The sequence below is a fragment of the Aotus nancymaae genome, unplaced genomic scaffold (genome assembly GCF_030222135.1).
Source record: "Aotus nancymaae isolate 86718 unplaced genomic scaffold, 86718_ANA_hifiasm-v0.15.2.pri h1tg000012l, whole genome shotgun sequence".
Classification (NCBI taxonomy): Eukaryota; Metazoa; Chordata; class Mammalia; order Primates; family Aotidae; genus Aotus; species Aotus nancymaae.
The window spans coordinates 23,102,081-23,123,184 of NW_026988423.1; the positions used below are offsets into that span (position 1 = coordinate 23,102,081).

The 21,104-nt window shown below is 40.5% G+C and overlaps 1 protein-coding gene across 5 annotated transcripts in view; it reads left to right on the forward strand.

The window, feature by feature from the left end:
• Window positions 1-21,104, forward strand: part of KMT2A (lysine methyltransferase 2A) — a 94,778-nt gene that overhangs the window by 59,743 nt on the left and 13,931 nt on the right. For 4 of the 5 annotated variants that reach the window (XM_064375467.1, XM_064375468.1, XM_064375464.1 and 1 more), the window contains 14 exons: window positions 87-160; window positions 773-966; window positions 1,334-1,440; window positions 2,668-2,805; window positions 3,073-3,231; window positions 4,006-4,123; window positions 4,530-4,608; window positions 5,683-5,843; window positions 6,378-6,560; window positions 7,090-11,335; window positions 12,214-12,294; window positions 15,778-15,842; window positions 16,878-17,048; window positions 18,840-18,914. In XM_064375467.1, the coding sequence (XP_064231537.1) occupies window positions 87-160; window positions 773-966; window positions 1,334-1,440; window positions 2,668-2,805; window positions 3,073-3,231; window positions 4,006-4,123; window positions 4,530-4,608; window positions 5,683-5,843; window positions 6,378-6,560; window positions 7,090-11,335; window positions 12,214-12,294; window positions 15,778-15,842; window positions 16,878-17,048; window positions 18,840-18,914 (5,851 nt within the window). Of the gene's footprint in view, window positions 1-86; window positions 161-772; window positions 967-1,333; window positions 1,441-2,667; window positions 2,806-3,072; window positions 3,232-4,005; window positions 4,124-4,529; window positions 4,609-5,682; window positions 5,844-6,377; window positions 6,561-7,089; window positions 11,336-12,192; window positions 12,295-15,777; window positions 15,843-16,877; window positions 17,049-18,839; window positions 18,915-21,104 lie in introns of all 5 variants that reach the window. The other variant, XM_064375465.1, reaches the window with a different exon arrangement.

Below are 21,104 nucleotides of genomic sequence, written 5' to 3' on the forward strand. Positions count from 1 at the left end.
CAGAGAAGCTGGTTTGAAGTTTCATTTTTCATGTGATATCTAAATGAATGTTTATATATTTACATTTTGTTTGCATTTTCTTTTAGCAAATGGAACGTGTTTTTCCATGGTTCAGTGTCAAAAAGTCCAGGTTTTGGGAGCCAAATAAAGTATCAAGCAAGTAAGTAAATTTAGCATAACTTTTCTTTTCTCATCAACTAGAAATCTGAGAGTTCTCATATTTCTAGATTGTGGTTTTCCAAAAGGTTTTAATAGTAGAAATGAATTGGTTGAAATGCCTTTTCAGTGCTGTTTTGAGGACTACACTTAATGTTTATTATTGGCAATTGCCTTTTTGCTCTTTAGTTTTGTATTTTTTTTTTTGTAGGGAGCTTGGTTTAATTGTGACAAATGTACAATACATGTGCGATATAGCCATGTAACTGGCCTTGTTATAAATGGATTCTGTTTTACCGATAGTTCAAGTGGTGCTCTGTACTGCTGTTGATTTTCCATATGTAACCTTTAATTTTTATTCCAATAAATTATTTGGATTTTTGATAGGGTTATCATTTGTTTTGGCAAGTTTGACCAAGAGTCATTATGTTGAGATATTTTTTAAAATCCTAAGTTCTGTGTACTTCAGCAATTTTCAAATGCTGTGACTTATTCTTATATTCTGTGGATGGCTCGTACATGGGGCAACAGATGATATCAAGAATTTGGTTATTTTATATGGTTCTAGATATACTGTAGGAGTTCAATAAATGCTTGTTGAATTGATTATTTTCAGCAGTGGGATGTTACCAAACGCAGTGCTTCCACCTTCACTTGACCATAATTATGCTCAGTGGCAGGAGCGAGAGGAAAACAGCCACACTGAGCAGCCTCCTTTAATGAAGAAAATCATTCCAGCTCCCAAACCTAAAGGGCCTGGAGAACCAGACTCACCAACTCCTCCGCATCCTCCTACACCACCAATTTTGAGTAAGTCACCAAAAGGAGAGCTGTCACATATTTTCCTCGAGATGCAGATGATTGACTTCGTGAATCCAAGTTACTAAAATTAGATACACTTGGATATCAGAAAGGAATTTTCAGGTCATCCTTAAATGTAATACCATCATTAATTTTGCTTCACTTGAGGTGTTAATGAGGACTTGATATAAATACAATTGAGTATTGTAATATAGATGATGAGATAGCATAACTCTGAACACTTTTTAAAAAGTGGTTTTTTTATGGGGGTAGGCTATGTGAGCTGAATTGTTTAGTTTTTTCCTGGAAATCAGACATAGCATTGCCAATTTTAACTGAATCTCAAGGTACTGATGGGAGTCTTTTGGATTTCAAGGTACTGATAGGAGTCGAGAAGACAGTCCAGAGCTGAACCCACCCCCAGGCATAGAAGACAATAGACAGTGTGCGTTATGTTTGACATATGGTGATGACAGTGCTAATGTAAGTACTGTGCGACGCAGGGCCCTCGTTAATACATATCCCAAAAGAACTGTTTGTCTTTGTGTCCATACTTGATGACTGGGTGCCATTTATTTAATGAACTTACAAACTTTTAACTTACAAATTATAATTTTTATTTATCTATAACTTACAACTCATGTGTAACTTTTATTTACTTGTCACTTAGTTCACAGCGCTTGGAGTTTTTTAATGACTGATTTTGTTGATTAAAAGGTGACTGATTTGCCTTAAATTAACCCCTTGATGTCTAGTAATTTCTGTTGGAAGTTCCTCAAGAATATTTTGTGACAGTTAATAAAATCTAAGTTGCATATTAAAAAGCTTTTGTTTCCTGTATTATAGCAGAATGGTCAGGAGCCCCAGTTCTGCCACCTGCCTGAATACATGTCTGTGCTTAACTGCCTACTTACTGACTTTGGCAAGTAGTTTAACCTCTCTGACCCTTAGTTTCATCTTAAAAATGAAGATAACGCTAACCTCAGAGTGGTTGTGAGGATTAAATGAAATAATATATGTAAAGCCTCTATTTAGTGTCTGGCACACATAGTAAGCTTAGAATTTTTTTTAAAAAAGTTTTAAATACAATCTGAGAAAATTGGCTTTGAAATACAGTTTACAGCCATCAGTGCACATTTTTATAAATTTACCACATATTGCTCTTTTTGTTTGTTTGTTTTCTTTTGAGACCAGGCCTCACCCTGTCACCCAGGCTGGAGTACAGTGGCACAATCTTGGCTCACTGCAATTTTGACTGCTTGGGCTCAAGCGATCCTCCCACCTCAGCCTCCTGAGAAGCTGAGACCACAGATGTGCACCACCATGCCTGGCTAATTTTTTGTTTGTTTTGGTTGAGACAGGGTCTCCCTATGTTGCCCAAGCTGTTTTCGAACTCTTAAGGTCAAGTGATCCTACCACTTCAGCCTCCCAAAGTGCTGGGATTACAAACGTGAATCACCACGCCCAGCTCATTTTTTTTATTCTCTGGATTTGTAAAATAGTTCTAGTCTGTGGAAAAAGTAATCTAGAAAAGAAGGAAATGGAAACAGAGCAATGTTGAAAAATGAATTCTGATTTATCTGTGTCTCCCCACATTAAAGAATTAAGTTGCTTTCTTGAGGTTATCTTCACTGAGGAAAAGCTAATGCCTAGGAAAACCTCCTTTTGCATTATATTCTTTAGGAAAAAAGAAATCTCTTTATTTTATAGGATGCTGGTCGTTTGCTATATATTGGTCAAAATGAGTGGACACATGTAAATTGTGCTTTATGGTCAGCGGAAGTGTTTGAAGATGATGACGGATCACTAAAGAATGTGCATATGGCTGTGATCAGGGGCAAGCAGCTGGTAAGACCTTATGGGTAAATTTTATGAAAGAGATTCCCTCTCAGTTTCCAGATACTCTTCCTGTGGGTGAATATGACCTCACTGATATTTTTCACAGTGCCATCAGGGTAGTTAGCCAACAAGTATTGATATACGTAATTCAACAGACTACCAATAGGTAAAATGAATTGTCGGAACCGTAGAATGGGATGAGTCTATAGAGGAGATGGTAAATGTCTTAAAACATCTGAAAGTCTGAATAGGGCTCTGTTCTTTCTGGATTTTTAGAAATGTGAATTCTGCCAAAAGCCAGGAGCCACCGTGGGTTGCTGTCTCACATCCTGCACCAGCAACTATCACTTCATGTGTTCCCGAGCCAAGAACTGTGTCTTTCTGGATGATAAAAAAGTATATTGCCAACGACATCGGGATTTGATCAAAGGCGAAGTGAGAGAGCTTTAGTTGCTTTTTTTAAAAAAAAAAAGACTATTTTTTAGAGCAGTTTTAAGTTCACAGCAAAATCGACTGGAAGGTACAGAGGTTTCCCATATATCCCTTGCACCCACATATGCACAGCCTCCCCCATTATCAGCATCCCCCACCAGAGTGGTGCATTTGTTAAAATGGATAAACCTACACTGGACACATGATTATCACCCTGAGTCCATAGTTCACATTAGCGTTCACTCTTGGTGTTGTATATTCTGTGGGTTTAGACAAATGTATAATGACAGATATCCACCATTATAGCATCATATGGAGTATTTTCACTGCTTTAAACATTCTCTGCTCTGCTTATTCATCTCTGCCTCTTCCCAACCCTGGGCAACTACTGATGTTTTAACTATCTTCATAGTCTTGCCATTTCTAGAGTTTCACATAGTTGGAATTATATAGTACATAGCCTTTTCAGAGTGGCTTCTTCCGCTTAGCATTCAAACTTCCTTTAAGTCTTTTAATGGCTTATTTAGTGCTTTTTGAATTCTCTAGAAATTCAAAAGAAAAATACAAAAATATAGCAAGATGATAAACTGTTTTGCTTTTCTACTCAGTGTTCCTAAAGCCACCACCTCTTTTAGGAGATATAGAAGTGTTTTGCTAAGTGAAACAGAAGGTGGCTATTGAGATATACTGTGTACCTTCCCCTCTGAGAGAGTCAGGATCATGAGTATAATGTGTAAAGAGACAGCCTATTAATAGTTCCCATGGGTTTTATTTAAGGTGGTTCCTGAGAATGGATTTGAAGTTTTCAGAAGAGTGTTTGTGGACTTTGAAGGAATCAGCTTGAGAAGGAAGTTTCTCAATGGCTTGGAACCAGAAAATATCCACATGATGATTGGTATGACCTATTGGGGAAAGCTGTATATATCATTAGGGCACTTTCTGGTCCTCAGTTATAAAATGACCCTCAGCCAGATGTGGTGGCTCATGCTTGTAATCCTAGCACTTTGGGAGGCCGAGGCGGGCAGATCACTGGAGGTCAGGAGTTGGAGATGAGCCTGGCCAATGTGGCAAAACCCCATCTCTACTTTTAAAAAAAAGTAGTTGAGAGTGGTGGTGCATGCCTGTAATCCCAGCTACTTGGGAGGCTGAGGCACAAGAATCACTTGAACCTAGTAGGCAGAGGTTGCAGTGAGCTGAGATTGCACCACTGCACTCCAGCCTGGGTGACAGAGTGAGACTCTCTCAAAAAAATAAAATGACCCTCATTATCTTCTCTAATCAGTTATTCTTTCCTTGGTCAGGCTCTATGACAATCGACTGCTTAGGAATTCTAAATGATCTCTCTGACTGTGAAGATAAACTCTTTCCTATTGGATATCAGTAAGTAGCACTATAAAGAGAAGACAGCAGCCCTACAACCTGAACACACTGATGCCATGTGCAGGTCATTAAATGTAGAGGCATACTTGTTAGCTACTTTAAACTGCTTTTTCTAGTTCTCTGATTCATCTACTTGTAGATTGGGACTAAAGCAGCATTGATGTTAGCTGAATCCAGTTATAGAAGGAAAGTATTATTGACATAATTTTAGAATTACTAAAAAATAAAACCTAAGTAGAAACTTAAAAACTTAAGACACAAGGTCAGTCTCTTAAAATTCCTCTAAATTCCATTCCACTACATGCAGAAGTGCAGATTGTTTTCATGGATAAAACAGCTAATTCCATGTTCCCAACTTTACATTTTATAAGTCCTTCTAAAACTATAAATCCCCACAATAATGATCAAATTTTTCAATAAGATTTTATAATCTTACATATATGAAGCAAGTTGTTAAAATGTCTAACAAGCTAACAATATAAGTTCAAAATTCCCCTTCTGCTGCTTTCGCATTGGAGTCTATTTGCAATATATGCTCCAACTTACTCTGTATTCCGATGACACAATCTGTACCCCACATTTAGCTGGCAGCTCTTCACACAAACCAGACTCCACTAGCATTCAGCAAATTTGAAGCAGTTACATTTCTCTTGTCACATGGGGCTTTTCTCCCAAAGGAAACAACTCAGGTTTGCCCTTTGTTTTATTTTTGAGCCACACTTTGTATACATTGTAAGGCAGTAGTCCCTTCCTGAAGGCCAAAACTATTTTTTATAGTATTTTAATATTTTTCTTTCACTGGCTTTTAGAATATTTTACTATATTTGGTGCTTGCTTATGGTACAAGAAAAAAAAAGATCTTAGGCTATTTTCTGAGAGGCTAAGAAAAACCAAGGACTTCAAAAAGCTTGGAACAACCTAACTAGGGGAGTCTATACTAAGAACCCATGAAATAAAGCTAAATTCTATAATTAAGAGGACCAGGGAACCTAGGATGAAGAGAGGTTTTGACAAATGCTAGTTTCTGCTTCTGTCCTCTCCCTTATGATGATTTTCCCAAATCTGTTTACCCAGGTGTTCCAGGGTATATTGGAGCACCACAGATGCTCGCAAGCGCTGTGTATATACGTGCAAGATAGTGGAGTGCCGTCCTCCAGTCGTAGAGCCAGATATCAACAGCACTGTTGAACATGATGAAAATAGGACCATTGCCCATAGTCCAACATCTTTTACAGGTTAGTCTTGAATCAAGGTGGTACTTGAGGCTGGACACAGTGGCTCATGCCTGTAATCCCAGCACTTTGGGAGGCCGAGGTGGGTGGATCACTTGAGGCCAGGAGTTCGAGAACAGCCTGGCCAACATGGTGAAACCCCATCTCTACTAAAAATACAAAAACCTTAGCCAGGCCTGGTGGTGGGCGCCTGTAATCCCAGTAATTAATCCCAGTTACTTGGGAGGTAGAGGCACAAGAATCACTTGAACCTGGGACGCAGAGGTTGCAGTGAGCCGAGATTGTGCCACTGCACTCTAGCCTGGGTGACAGAATGAGACTGTGTCTCAAAAAAAAAAAAAAAAAAAAAAAAAGGGATGGGACCTGAATTCTATTCAGGGAAGATTTGTGATTGAAAAGTAGGGGAAAAGTAATTTACTTGGGAGGTCTCATTTGCTTCTAGTTTTACATTTACCTAACAGCTAACTTTTTATTGGTTAATTTGTTTGATATTTTAATTGGGCTTTTTTAGTTAAGAGTTTTTATTTTCTGCCACAGAATGTTCAAAAGAGAGTCAAAACACAGCTGTAATTATAAGTCCTCCATCACCAGACCGACCTCCTCATTCGCAAGCCTCTGGCTCCTGTTATTATCATGTCATCTCAAAGGTCCCTAGGATTCGAACACCCAGTTATTCTCCAGCACAGAGATCCCCTGGCTGTCGACCATTGCCTTCTGCAGGTGAAAGACTTTATTGACCTACTTGACCTAAGAAGATCAGCCCAAAGATTAAATTATAATTCTTTCAAGCAACTTTATCTTGGTGACTTTTACTGACTGAAACTGTAGATTTCAGCCAGCCGCGGTGGCTCACACCTGTAATCCCAGCACTTTCGGAGGCTGAAGCGGGTGGATCACCTGAGGTCAGGAGTTTGAGACCAGCCTGTCCAACATAATGAAACCCTATGTCTACTAAAAATACAAAAATCAGCTGGGTGTGGCAGCACAAGCCTGTAATCCCAGCTACGTGGGAGGCTGAGGCAGAATTGCTGGAACCCCAGAGGCAGAGGTTGTAGTGAGCCGAGATTGTGCCACTGTACTCCAGCCTGGGTGACAGAGTGAGATACTGTCTCAAAAAATAAATAAATAAATAGAAAATGTAGATTTCCAGTTACCTATAAATATATATAGCCAAATCATTGAAACCAGTGACTTCTACATATTTGTTCTATCTACAATAGCATTTATTACTTTCTCTCTCTTTTTTTAGGAAGTCCTACCCCAACCACTCATGAAATAGTCACAGTGGGTGATCCTTTACTCTCCTCTGGACTTCGAAGCATTGGCTCCAGACGTCACAGTACCTCTTCCTTATCACCCCAGCGGTCCAAACTCCGGATAATGTCTCCAATGAGAACTGGGAATACTTACTCTAGGAATAATGTTTCCTCAGTCTCCACCGTTGGGACTGCTACTGATCTTGAATCAAGTGCCAAAGCAGTTGATCATGTCTTAGGGCCACTGAATTCAAGTACTGGTTTAGGGCAAAACATTTCCACCTCTTCAAATTTGCAAAGGACAATGGTTACTGTAGGCAATAAAAACAGTCACTTGGATGGATCTTCATCTTTAGAAATGAAGCAGTCCAGTGCTTCAGATTTGGCAACCAAGAGCTCCTCTTTAAAGGGAGAGAAGACCAAAGCGCTGAGTTCCAAGAGCTCAGAAGGATCTGCACATAATGTGGCTTACTCTGGTATTCCTAAACTGGCCCCACAGGTTCATGACACAGCATCTAGAGAACTGAATGTTAGTAAAATTGGCTCCTTTGCTGAACCCTCTTCAATGTCATTTTCTTCTAAAGAGGCCCTCTCCTTCCCACAACTCCATTTGAGAGGGCAAAGGAATGATCGAGACCAACACGCAGATTCTACCCAATCAGCAAACCCCTCTCCAGATGAAGATACTGAAGTCAAAACCTTGAAGCTATCTGGAATGAGCAACAGATCATCCATTATCAATGAACATATGGGATCTAGTTCCAGAGACAGGAGACAGAAAGGGAAAAAATCTTGTAAAGAAACTTTCAAAGAAAAGCATTCCAGTAAATCTTTTTTGGAACCTGGTCAGGTGACAACTGGTGAGGAAGGAAACCTGAAACCAGAGTTTATTGATGAGGTTTTGACTCCTGAATATATGGGCCAACGACCATGTAACAATGTTTCTTCTGATAAAATTGGTGATAAAGCCATTTCTATGCCAGGAGTCCCCAAAGTTCCACCCATGCAAGTAGAAGGATCTGCCAAGGAATTACAGGCACCGCGGAAACGCACAGTCAAAGTGACCCTGACACCTCTAAAAATGGAAAATGAGAGTCAATCCAAAAACACCCTGAAAGAAAGTAGTCCTGCTTCCCCTTTGCAAATAGAGTCAACATCTCCCACAGAACCAATTTCAGCCTCTGAAAATCCAGGAGATGGTCCAGTGGCCCAACCAAGCCCCAATAATACCTCATGCCAGGATTCTCAAAGCAACAACTATCAGAATCTTCCAGTACAGGACAGAAACCTAATGCTTCCAGATGGCCCCAAACCTCAGGAGGATGGCTCTTTTAAAAGGAGGTATCCCCGTCGCAGTGCCCGTGCACGTTCTAACATGTTCTTTGGGCTTACTCCACTCTATGGAGTAAGATCCTATGGTGAAGAAGACATTCCATTCTACAGCAGCTCAACTGGGAAGAAACGAGGCAAGAGATCAGCTGAAGGACAGGTGGATGGGGCCGATGACTTAAGCACCTCAGATGAAGATGACTTATACTATTACAACTTCACTAGAACAGTGATTTCTTCAGGTGGAGAGGAACGACTGGCATCCCATAATTTATTTCGGGAAGAGGAACAGTGTGATCTTCCAAAAATTTCACAGTTGGATGGTGTTGATGATGGGACAGAGAGTGATACTAGTGTCACAGCCACAACAAGGAAAAGCAGCCAGATTCCAAAAAGAAATGGTAAAGAAAATGGAACAGAGAACTTAAAGATTGATCGACCTGAAGATGCTGGGGAGAAAGAACATGTCATTAAGAGTTCTGTTGGCCACAAAAATGAGCCAAAGATGGATAACTGCCATTCTGTAAGCAGAGTTAAAACACAGGGACAGGATTCCTTGGAAGCTCAGCTCAGCTCATTGGAGTCAAGCCGCAGAGTCCACACAAGTACCCCCTCAGACAAAAATTTACTGGACACCTATAATACTGAGCTCCTGAAATCAGATTCAGACAATAACAATAGTGATGACTGTGGGAATATCCTGCCTTCGGACATTATGGACTTTGTACTAAAGAATACTCCATCCATGCAAGCTTTGGGTGAGAGCCCAGAGTCATCTTCATCAGAACTCCTGAATCTTGGTGAAGGTTTGGGTCTTGACAGTAATCGTGAAAAAGATATGGGTCTTTTTGAAGTATTTTCTCAGCAGCTGCCTACAACAGAACCTGTGGACAGTAGTGTCTCTTCCTCTATCTCAGCAGAGGAACAGTTTGAATTGCCTCTAGAGCTACCATCTGATCTCTCTGTCTTGACCACCCGGAGTCCCACTGTCCCAAGCCAGAATCCCAGTAGACTAGCTGTAATCTCAGACTCGGGGGAGAAGAGAGTAACCATCACAGAAAAATCTGTAGCCTCCTCTGAAGGTGACCCAGCGCTGCTGAGCCCAGGAGTAGATCCAACTCCTGAAGGCCACATGACTCCTGATCATTTTATCCAAGGACACATGGATGCAGACCACATCTCTAGCCCTCCTTGTGGTTCAGTAGAGCAAGGTCATGGCAACAATCAGGATTTAACTAGAAGCAGTAGCACCCCTGGCCTTCAGGTACCTGTTTCTCCAACTGTTCCTATCCAGAACCAGAAGTATGTGCCCAATTCTACTGATAGTCCTGGCCCGTCTCAGATTTCCAATGCAGCTGTCCAGACCACTCCACCCCACCTGAAGCCAGCCACTGAGAAACTCATAGTTGTTAACCAGAACATGCAGCCACTTTATGTTCTCCAAACTCTTCCAAATGGAGTCACCCAAAAAATCCAATTGACCTCTTCCGTTAGTTCTACACCCAGTGTGATGGAGACAAATACTTCAGTATTGGGGCCCATGGGAAGTGGTCTCACCCTAACCACGGGACTGAATCCAAGCTTGCCAACTTCTCAATCTTTGTTCCCTTCTGCTAGCAAAGGATTGCTACCCATGTCTCATCACCAGCACTTACATTCCTTCCCTGCAGCTACTCAAAGTAGTTTCCCACCCAACATCAGCAATCCTCCTTCAGGCCTGCTTATTGGAGTTCAGCCTCCTCCAGATCCCCAACTTTTAGTTTCAGAATCCAGCCAGAGGACAGACCTCAGTACCACAGTGGCCACTCCATCCTCCGGACTCAAGAAAAGACCCATATCTCGTCTACAGACCCGAAAGAATAAGAAACTTGCTCCCTCTAGTACCCCTTCAAACATTGCTCCTTCCGATGTTGTTTCTAATATGACATTGATTAACTTCACACCCTCCCAGCTTTCTAATCCCAATCTGTTAGATTTGGGGTCACTTAATACTTCATCTCACCGAACTGTCCCCAACATCATAAAAAGATCTAAATCTAGCATCATGTATTTTGAACAGGCACCCCTGTTACCACAGAGTGTGGGAGGAACTGCTGCCACAGCGGCGGGCACATCAACAATAAGCCAGGATACTAGCCACCTCACATCAGGGTCTGTGTCTGGCTTGGCATCCAGTTCCTCTGTCTTGAATGTTGTATCCATGCAAACTACCACAACCCCTACAAGTAGTTCGTCAGTTCCAGGACATGTCACCTTAACCAACCCAAGGTTGCTTGGCACCCCAGATATTGGCTCAATAAGCAATCTTTTAATCAAAGCTAGCCAGCAGAGCCTGGGGATTCAGGACCAGCCTGTGGCTTTACCACCAAGTTCAGGAATGTTTCCACAACTGGGGACATCACAGACTCCCTCTACTGCTGCAATGACCGCAGCATCTAGTATCTGTGTGCTCCCCTCCACTCAGACTACGGGCATGACAGCTGCTTCACCTTCTGGGGAAGCAGATGAACACTATCAGCTTCAGCATGTGAACCAGCTCCTTGCCAGCAAAACTGGGATACATTCTTCCCAGCGTGATCTTGATTCTGCTTCAGGGCCCCAGGTATCCAACTTTACCCAGACAGCAGACACTCATAATAGTGTGGGGCTGGAGCAGAACAAGGCTTTATCCTCAGCTGTGCAAGCAAGCTCCACCTCTCCTGGGGGTTCTCCATCCTCTCCATCCTCTGGACAGCGGTCAGCAAGCCCTTCAGTGCCAGGTCCCACTAAACACAAACCAAAAATCAAACGGATTCAGCCACCTCTAGACAAAGGGAATGGCAAGAAGCACAAAGTTTCCCATTTGCGGACCAGTTCTTCTGAAGCACACATTCCAGACCAAGAAGCAACATGCCTGACCTCAGCCACAGGGTGAGAGAGCCAAATACTAGCTATGCTGGGTCTGTGGGATTTCATGCTGGAAATTAGGGGCTGTCGATGTGGTAGTCTTCTAGGAGAGACACTCTTCTGTTCAAGTTGCATCACTTGGGAGTTTTCTGGATTTTGACTTTTTTTCTCTCTGAGTGGTGATTTATATAGCAAAATGTAGTTCCATCCATGGGCAGTTTGTCTCTTGGATAGAACCACATCTCTCATTACTTTTTGCCCTGATTTCAAACAATGTTGCTGTTTGCTCCTGTTTCTTTTTTACTGGGGCTTATACTAGGGAATGATTATTCTTATCTTGAGGGCAAAGCTCCCTATTGTAGATCCACATAGGGTCCTTTTTTTAAAACTTTTATCATTGAAAGCCAAGCACAGGGCTCGTGTCTGTAATCCCAGCACTATGGAAGGCTGAGGCAGAAGGACTGCTTGAGCTCAGGAGTTCAAGATCAGCCTGTGCAACATAGTGAGACCCTGTCTCAACAAAAAAAAAATTTTTAAACATTAACTGGGCGTGGTGTTGCACATCTGTAGCCCCAGCTATTCAGGAGGCTGAGATGGAAGGATTGCTTGAGCCTAAGAGTTAGAGGCCAAATGAGCCATGGTCATGCCATTGCACTGCAGCCTAGGTGAAGTGCACCTATGTAGCCACCACTCAGATCAAGATACAGAACATTTCTAGCAACCCAGAAGGCCCTTGTGCCCCCTCAAAGTAACTGTTATTCTAACCTTTATGACCTTAGGTCAGTTTTCTGGCTCATAGACTTTATCAGATCCTGATAGAGCCATTTCTTTCGACCCACCTCCACATTTGGTATATATTTACTGGTGTTTTTTCTTGAAAGATACAAATGCCTGTGTTCCAGGACTCCAGGAGCAGAGGCTGAGCAGCAAGATACAGCTAGTGTGGAGCAGTCCTCCCAGAAGGAGTGTGGGCAGCCTGCAGGGTAAGCCGAAGAATTTGTCCTTTAAGACTAAACTCAGTTTTGTCCACCTCATTTAAAAAATAGTTCATCCTGATTCACATTGATACTTGTTTTCTTGCCAAAGTTTTTTTAAATAGGAATAATACAGGCTTGTAAACAAGTAAACAAAAAACTTAACAGAAGAATTGTAGATCCAAGATGGCTGATCACTAGCAGCTCGGGCTCCTAGCTCCCAGTGAAAGTGCAGAGAACGAGAGGACACCACACTTTCAGACGAATATTTGTTGCTCACGGACCAGGAGATTCCCAGCAGAGGAGCCCCACGTGTCACCAGGGCGACTCTTGTGGCCGGCGCGGCGGTTTTGCTGGTGCCTTAGCGTGCCAGTTCTTGGTGCAGAGTCCGGAGATTCCCGGGCAGAAAAGCACCATCAATCTTAACACCGCTGTTTTGGCCGGCGCAGTGGACTGCTCAGATTTCTGCGCTGGGAATCAACAAGTTGGACGTCTGCTCAGAGACCTAGTTAGAAAGTCGGTAATTACAAAGACAACAGACGGATAAATATATAATGAAGGGAAGAAATCAGCGTAAAAAGGCAGAGAATACTCAAAATCAGAATGCCTCTCCCTCTACAGGGGATCGCAATTCCTCATCAGTAACGGAACAAGGCTTAATAGATTACGAGTGTGTTCCAATAACAGAAGCAGGCTTCAAAACGTGGGTGATAAGAAACTTCTGTGAATTAAAAGAACTTGTTCTAACCCAATGCAAAGAAACTAAGAACCTTGAAAAAAAGGTTTGATGAAATGTTAACGAGAATGGACAATTTAGAGAGGAATATAAGTGAATTGATGGAGCTGAAAAACACAACATGAGAACTTCGTGAAGCATGCACAAGTTTAAACAGTCGAATTGATCAAGTAGAAGAAAGGACATCAGAAGTCGAGAACCAGCTCAGTGAAATGAAACGAGAAGACAAGAATGCAGAAAAAAGGATGAAAAGGAATGAGCAAAGTCTCCAGGAAATATGGGACTATGTGAAAAGACCTAATTTACGTTTGATAGGTGTACCTGAATGTGATGAAGAGAATGAATCCAAGTTGGAAAATACTCTTCAGGATATCATTCAGGAAAATTTTCCCATCCTGGCAAGGCAGGGTAATATTCAACTCCAGGTAATACAGAGAACACCACAAAGATATTCTTCAAGAAGACCAACCCCAAGGCACATAATCGCCAGATTTATTAGGGTTGAAATGAAGGAGAAAATACTAAGGGCAGCCAGAGAGAAAGGTCAGGTTACCCATAAAGGGAAACCTATCAGACTTACAGCAGATCTCTCAGCAGAAACCCTACAAGCCAGAAAAGAGTGGGGACCAATATTTAACATCCTTAAAGAAAAGAACTTTCAACCCAGAATTTCCTATCCAGCCAAACTAAGCTTTATAATCGAAGGAAAAATTAAATCCTTTGTGAACAAACAAGTACTTAGAGAGTTCACCACCACCAGGCCTGCTTTACAAGAGCTTCTGAAAGAAGCACTATACATATAAAGGAACAACCAATATCAGTCTTTCCAAAAATATATCAAAAAGAAAAGAACATTAACACAACGAAAAATTTACACTAACTAATGGGCAAAACAGCCAGCTAGCGTCAAATGCTAGTATTAAAGTTATATATATTCTAATTGGATAAAAAGCCAAAACCCTTTGCTATGCTGCATCCAGACCCATCTCACATGCAACGATACACAAAGACTCAAAACAAAGAGAAGGAGGAAGATTTATCAACCAATCAGAGAGTAAAAATAAACAAATAAAAAGCAGGAGATGCAAAACTCTGGTAAAGTAGACTTTAAAGTAACAGAGCAAAAGAGGCAAAGAAGGACATTACATAATGGCAAAAGGATCAATGTAACAAGAAGAGCTAATGATTTTATAGATCAATGAGACAGAAAATTAACAAGGACATCCAGGACTTGAACTCAGACCCGGAACAAGTAAACTTAATAAACATTTATAGAACTCTCCACTTCAAATACATAAAACATACATTACCACCTCACACCTATTCCATAAGTGACTACATAATTGGAAGTAAATCACTCCTCAGTAATAGCATAGCATTTCATAGGTTTAAATGAAATATTGGTTGGCTGCTTGTTGGTTATTTTCTTCCCTTATTCCTTCCTGTTTACATCAAGTATAATTATTGGTATAAAAGAGGTTTTCAATACCCATTACTAAACTGCATTCTAGCCTGGGCAAGAAAGCAATACTCCCATTCTCTCTCTCTCTTTCTCTTCCTTTTTCCTCCTCTTCTTTATTCTTTTTCTTTCTTTCAAAAAAAAAAAAGAATAAAAAAGAATAGAATTGTTTAAATAATTAATTATTTAATTCCCCAGAGGTGGTCATTAGCAATAACAGATAACAGAAGATAACATAGATAAAAACAAATTATTAGCAATGACCACCTCTAGGGAATAATCTATGTAGACATTTCTATGCATATACAGATAGACATGGTATATATATGAATATGTTTATGCTTTTTTACGTAAGAGGAATACTGTACAAACTGTTTCATATTTGGTTTTTAACTTATGTACATCTTTCTGTGCCAGTATATATAGGTGTGCTTCACTTTTTAAATAGCTGCCTCCAATTCTATTGTGTGGATCTACAGTAATTTAACGAGTCTTCTATTGATATACATTTGAATTGTTTCCAGAATTTATTTAGTTTTAAAAAGTGAAAATTGGGGCTGGACACAGTGGCTCATGCCTGTAATCTCAACACTTTGGGAGGCCAAGGCAGGAGGATTGCTTGAGCCAAGAGTTTGAAACCAACCTTGGCAACACAGGGAGACCCTATCTCTACAAAAATTAAAAATTAGCCAGGCGCAGTGGTGCACATCCACAGTCCAAGCTACTCAGGAGGCGAAGGTGGGAGGATTGCTTGACCTGGGAGTTGGAGGATGCATCAAGCTGTGACTGCATCACTGTACTCCAGCCTGGACAACAAAGTGAGACCCTATCTCAAAAAAAAAAAAAAAAAAAAGTGAAAATTGATGGTGGTTTATAAGCTTATGGAGCTTATTTTTTATTTTTAGTTAAACCAGCTAACTTATTTAAGTAATTTTAGAATTGCTTCTAACAAGTGTCCTTTCATTTTTTTCTAATACTAAGAGTATGAGAAGAATTTCAAGGGCATAATTTATAACTTTAAAAGCAGAAACTTAATGTCAGTATTTAGTAAAGATTCTCATGAAAGAGTTTGGTTTTGGAAGGGGTGAAAAAAATAAAAAAATAATAAAGAGTTTGATGTTATGTACCATACAGTGGTGTGGTGGTTATATTCGTTCAACAAGTTCTACAGAAAGTCCTCTGTGGTTCATTTTCTAGCAGTTATTTTGTATACCAGAGCTGCATAGCAAATTATGAATGTTTTTCTTTGAAGTGAAGAACTAGCTGCTATTATATCTTACATTTGGTTTTTATTTAGGCAAGTGGCTGTTCTTCCAGAAGTTCAGGTGACCCAAAATCCAGCAAATGAACAAGAAAGTACAGGTATGTGGGCAAGTAACAGGTTAGAATCAGAGAATATCAATGCTAAAAGGACTATGAAAATCACCCACTTTACCTACTTATCTACTACATTAAAAAAAAATCTGCCGGGCGCGGTGGCTCAAGCCTGTAATCCCAGCACTTTGGGAGGCCGAGGCGGGTGGATCACGAGGTCAAGAGATCGAGACCATCCTGGTCAACATGGTGAAACCCCGTCTCTACTAATACAAAAAATTAGCTGGGCATGGTGGCGCGTACCTGTAATCCCAGCTACTCAGGAGGCTGAGGCAGGAGAATTGCCTGAACCCGGGAGGCGGAGGTTGTGGTGAGCCGAGATCGCGCCATTGCACTCCAGCCTGGGTAACGAGCGAAACTCCATCTCAAAAAAAAAAAAAAATCTAAGCTCCAAAGAAGTTAAGTGATTTGGCCAAAGTTGGAGACTGAAACCTGGTGCACCTGTCTCCTGGTGCAGTGTTCTTCCAGTACGTATCCGTGATCACCTATCAGCTAAGGACTCAAGACAATACCCATACTCTTCTACTGTACTGGTTTTACGAGCACTGAGGTTTAAATAGCTAGTCATAACCTGACTTCACTTTCCAGTTGTCACTAAAGAAAACTAAGAACCATTTTTATTAGATAGTCAGATTTTGGTTATAATACCAGATACATCTCCATAGCATTTTCCATCAGTTCTAATGAATTTGATTAGGAAACAAATGGTCACTTCAAGATTAGAGAGTTTGGGGTATAACTCTATTGAGGACAGTTGCTTATTGGAAAACTATCAGATTGCCATACCCGAAATTGAGACAGCATAACTTCATGTAAAAAATCCAGTTTTAGTCACTACTTTCTATCAATGACCTAGGCAAGTTCTTTGAGGCTTGGGTTTGTTATCTATAGATGGGACTAATAAACCAACTGTGGAATGTTGTTAGGCTCAGAGAACATTTATGTAAAATACTCTACACGTAGTCAGTGCTCAGGAAGCATTTGTTACTGCAACCACTTTGGCCCCTATTTTCTCCCTCTTAGAACCTAAAACAGTGGAAGAAGAAGAAAGTAATTTCAGCTCTCCGCTGATGCTTTGGCTTCAGCAAGAACAAAAGCGGAAGGAAAGCATTGCTGAGAAAAAACCCAAGAAAGGACTTGTCTTTGAAATTTCCAGTGATGATGGCTTTCAGATCTGTGCAGAAAGTATTGAAGGTGAGTGGATTAAATCAGATTGACCCATCAGCAGAAGCGCTGTTTCAGCTAGAGCTTCATTTTATGAGTATTAGCACCATTCAGGTGGATGTTTTATGCTAGGTGTTATGGGGGATACCTGGAGGCATCATACATTTTCCTTGTCCTTGAAACGTTTGTCTTGTTGGAGAAATAGCCATATTTTATGTGAAAAGTTAATGATACAGATTATGTTTTCAAGATTGCACACACCTTAACAGAGCCCATGAGGACCGTGCTTCCCGCTCCAGCCTTGTCTTTTGCCATTCCCTCGTGCGCCTTCTGTGCCCTTCTCTCCCTTGTCTGCCTTCACACATGCTTTCTCCTCTACTGGGGTTCTCTCCCTTCCCTCAGTCAGCTGGTGAGCTCCAGCTCACCCTTAAAGATCCAGCTCAGATGGTCTTCCCTGACCTTCTGAGGTAGCTAAGCCCTCCCACTCCCTCCTTTTGAATCTTATATGTTCCTCTCTTATAGCTTAAAAGTTGTTTTGTAAATGTTTGTTTACTTTTATCACTCACTCACTCAACAGCGAGCTCTCCATAAGGGCTGAAATTTTATATTCTTATTCATCTTTGTATCCCAAGCATGTAGGTGTTCATCCGCCTTTGAAGGACTAGTAAATGTTCTCTAGGCTGTAAGTACTAGAAGAATTCAAAGGAGAGAAAGGTCACCATGGGTGAGTTAGGGTTATCAAAAACCCATAAGATTAATAGAAGATTCTGTTAAAGGAGAAAATGGAATTTGGGTTAGGTAAAGAGGAATGCAGCACCCTCTAGGAAGAAGAAGGGAGGTAAACAAAGTTAGAAAGACAGGACTACATTTGGTGGGTTTAGAGTAGTGTCAGGGGAGATGATGTTGAAGTCCGTGTCAGGCAGTAGTGAAAGAGAAAATTGGGAAGGTGGATTGGGCACAGGTTTTAGAGGGCCTTCAGTGCCAAACCATGAGGGCTTTGAAAACTTGGGGGAGTAAACAGAAGCAGAATTTCAGGTGGTAGCTCTGTATAAGACAGATTAAACTGGAGACACTAAAAGATGAGAGTTTACTAATGAGAGTATTGCTAGGGTAGAGATGTCCAGTAATAAACCCTACATTCAGTGGGAAAGGAAAGGAAAGAAGAATGGACACACTTGGTTGAATATGGAGAGGGGAGAGTCAAAGATGACTGTAAAGATTCAGGTCTGGGTACTAAAACAAAAGGTAATGCATGGAGAACAAAGAAGGTAAGTAAGGAGTACGGGGGTTCCACAGAAGACATTGATGTGGAGTGGTGTAAGAAATCCATGTGGAAATGCCTAGCAGACAGGAAGAGATCACAGAATCTTGGATTAGAGCTGGAAGGGACTGTGAGGATTTTCTAGTTCTACCCCTTAACTTTAAGGAACTGAGAGGTTATGATCTTCCCATAGTCCTGGTTAAATTGTTAATGCTAGTGCTGTTTTGATTAGGGGTACAGGGAACATAATAGCACCAAACATTCAGGTGTGAGACCCAGAGGCTTGTGAATGCGTTGGGGATTCAGAGGTCGTTTTGAAATGACTCTCCTTAGTACTTTGTCCTCCAACAGAAAGAAGCCCTCATGGGTAGTGCACCTTTCCAGCTCCTTTCACATGTAATGAACTGATTTAAACTAAGAAAAATCACAAAACACTGTTCTAAGAGGGCAAGTTTTCACACTGCAGGGATTCTAAGCACAGTCCTTGTGCACATTGTTGTTATTAAGAAGGGTTTACATGCATATTTTCTGGCTTACAGTTCTCTTTATTTTCCTTTCAGATGCTTGGAAGTCACTGACAGATAAAGTCCAGGAAGCTCGATCAAATGCCCGCCTAAAGCAGCTCTCATTTGCAGGTAATAGCTGGAGGTATTATTCCACTCCTGTCTCAGGATATTCTGGTAAATTGTTTGCCTAACGCAGAGTTGATTCTATGAAAAAAAATCAATTTAAAAAAAATAATTTTTCACAGCTTTATTGAGATGTAATTCATATCTAGCTCACCTATCTAAAGCATACAGTTCAGTGGTTTTTCATATATTCAGAGTTGTGCAACCACCACTACTCTATAATTTCAGAATATTCTCATCATCCTTAAAAGAAACTCTATACTCAGTAGCAGTCATTCCTCAGGCCCCTGGCAACCACAGATCTACTTTCTGTCTCTATGGATTTGATTATTCTGGACATTTTATGTAAATGAAATCATATAATGTGTGACCTTTTGTGACTATCTTCTTTCGCTCAACACAGTACTCCAGGTTCTTCCCTTCTGTTATTCTTCCCTTCTGCACCAGTACTTCATTCCTTTTTATTGCCAAATATTCCATTGTGTAGCTATACCATGTGTTGCTTATCCATTCATTAGTCGGTGGACATTTGGTTTTTTTCTACTTTCTGCTACAAATAACATTGCCACAAATATTCATGTTGAAGTTATTGTGTAGACATGGTTTTATTTTTCTTCGGTATATACCTCAGAGTGGAACTGCTGGGTCATATGGTAACTCTGTTTAACTTTGTGAAGTACTGACAGGTTGTTCTTTTTTCTTCCAAAGTGGCTATACCATTTGACATCACCAACTGCAATGCATGAGTGTTCTAATTTCTCCACCTTTGCCAACACTTTTCTGTGTTTTTTTTTTAATTTTAGATAGTGTAGTGTGAAGTGTTATCTTTTCTTAAAATTGAAATCATTTAGCATTCGTATTAGACTTCACATTAAATTTAGGCAGCATAAAAACTTATTAATATTCTTGTTTTGGGCAAACACTAAGGATTTTAACCAGCTGGATACTGTGGCTCAGGCAACATAGAGAGACTGTATCTCTACAAAAAATAAAAAAACATTAGCTGGCACAGCGGCATGCACCCGTATTCCCAGCTACTCTGGAGGCTGAGACAGGAGAATCACTTGAACACAGGAGTATGAGTCTGTATTAAGCTATGACCCTGGCACTGTACTCCAGCCTGGGTGACAGATAAATACCCTATCTCAAAAAAAAAAAAAAAAGCTTTTAATTAAGCTAAGGTAGAAATCTTCCACTTTGTTTTATCCATATCTACCTCTCCTACCTCCTTCAGATTGCTCCTGAAAAGGTGGGTGAATGGATACGTACAGGAATTTAACTTTTTTTTTTTTTTAAGAAATTTAATTTTATCTATGATGTTTTTCTTTTAAGAGGGAAGGGAAGGAAAATATTTGAAGCGCACATTACGAAATACTAACATTTGTTCATTTTATGTGATGGGTACATGTGTGGCTGTTATAATACCCTGTGTATTTTTTATATTCAAAAATTTTCAGAACTTTTTAATTAAAAAAAAAGAACAAAAGACCCAACAGGTAGTTTCTGTCCCACAAAATACAAATGGCCAATAGCATGAAAGGATACTCAATCTCAGCTGGGTACAGTGACTCACACCTGTAATCCCAGCACTTTGGAAGGATCATTTGAGTCTACTAGTTTGAGCATACTGGGCAAGAGAGTGGGACCTCATCTCTACAAAAAAATTATTTTAAATTAGGCAGGCATGATGGCATATGCCTGTGGTTTCAGCTACTTGGGAGGCTAATGTGGGGGGATAGCACTGAGCCTGGTAGGTCAGGCCTACAGTAAGCCAAGATTATGCTATTGCATTCCAGCCTGAGTGACAGAACAAGACCCTATCTCAAAAAAAAAAAAAAAAAAAACAAGATAATCTTGCTCATAATTTTTTTTTAAAAGAGACAGAGTTTCTCCATGTTGGTCAGGCTGGTCTCAAACTCCTAACGTCAGGTGATCTGCCTGCCTCGGCCTCCCAAAGTGCTGGGATTACAGGTGTGAGCCACCATGCCCGGCCATTCATAATTTTTAAAATGCATATTAAAGCATGATCATTTCCACCCTGATTAATGAATATTTAGAATTTGGAGATAATATAGATAAAGATGGAGGAGTTGGGCCCTCTTTTACATTAATGGTGGGTATATAAATTATTAATATAACCATTTGAGAGAACAACTAAGCAATAGCTATCAAAATTTCAAATTACTTGCCCTTCCA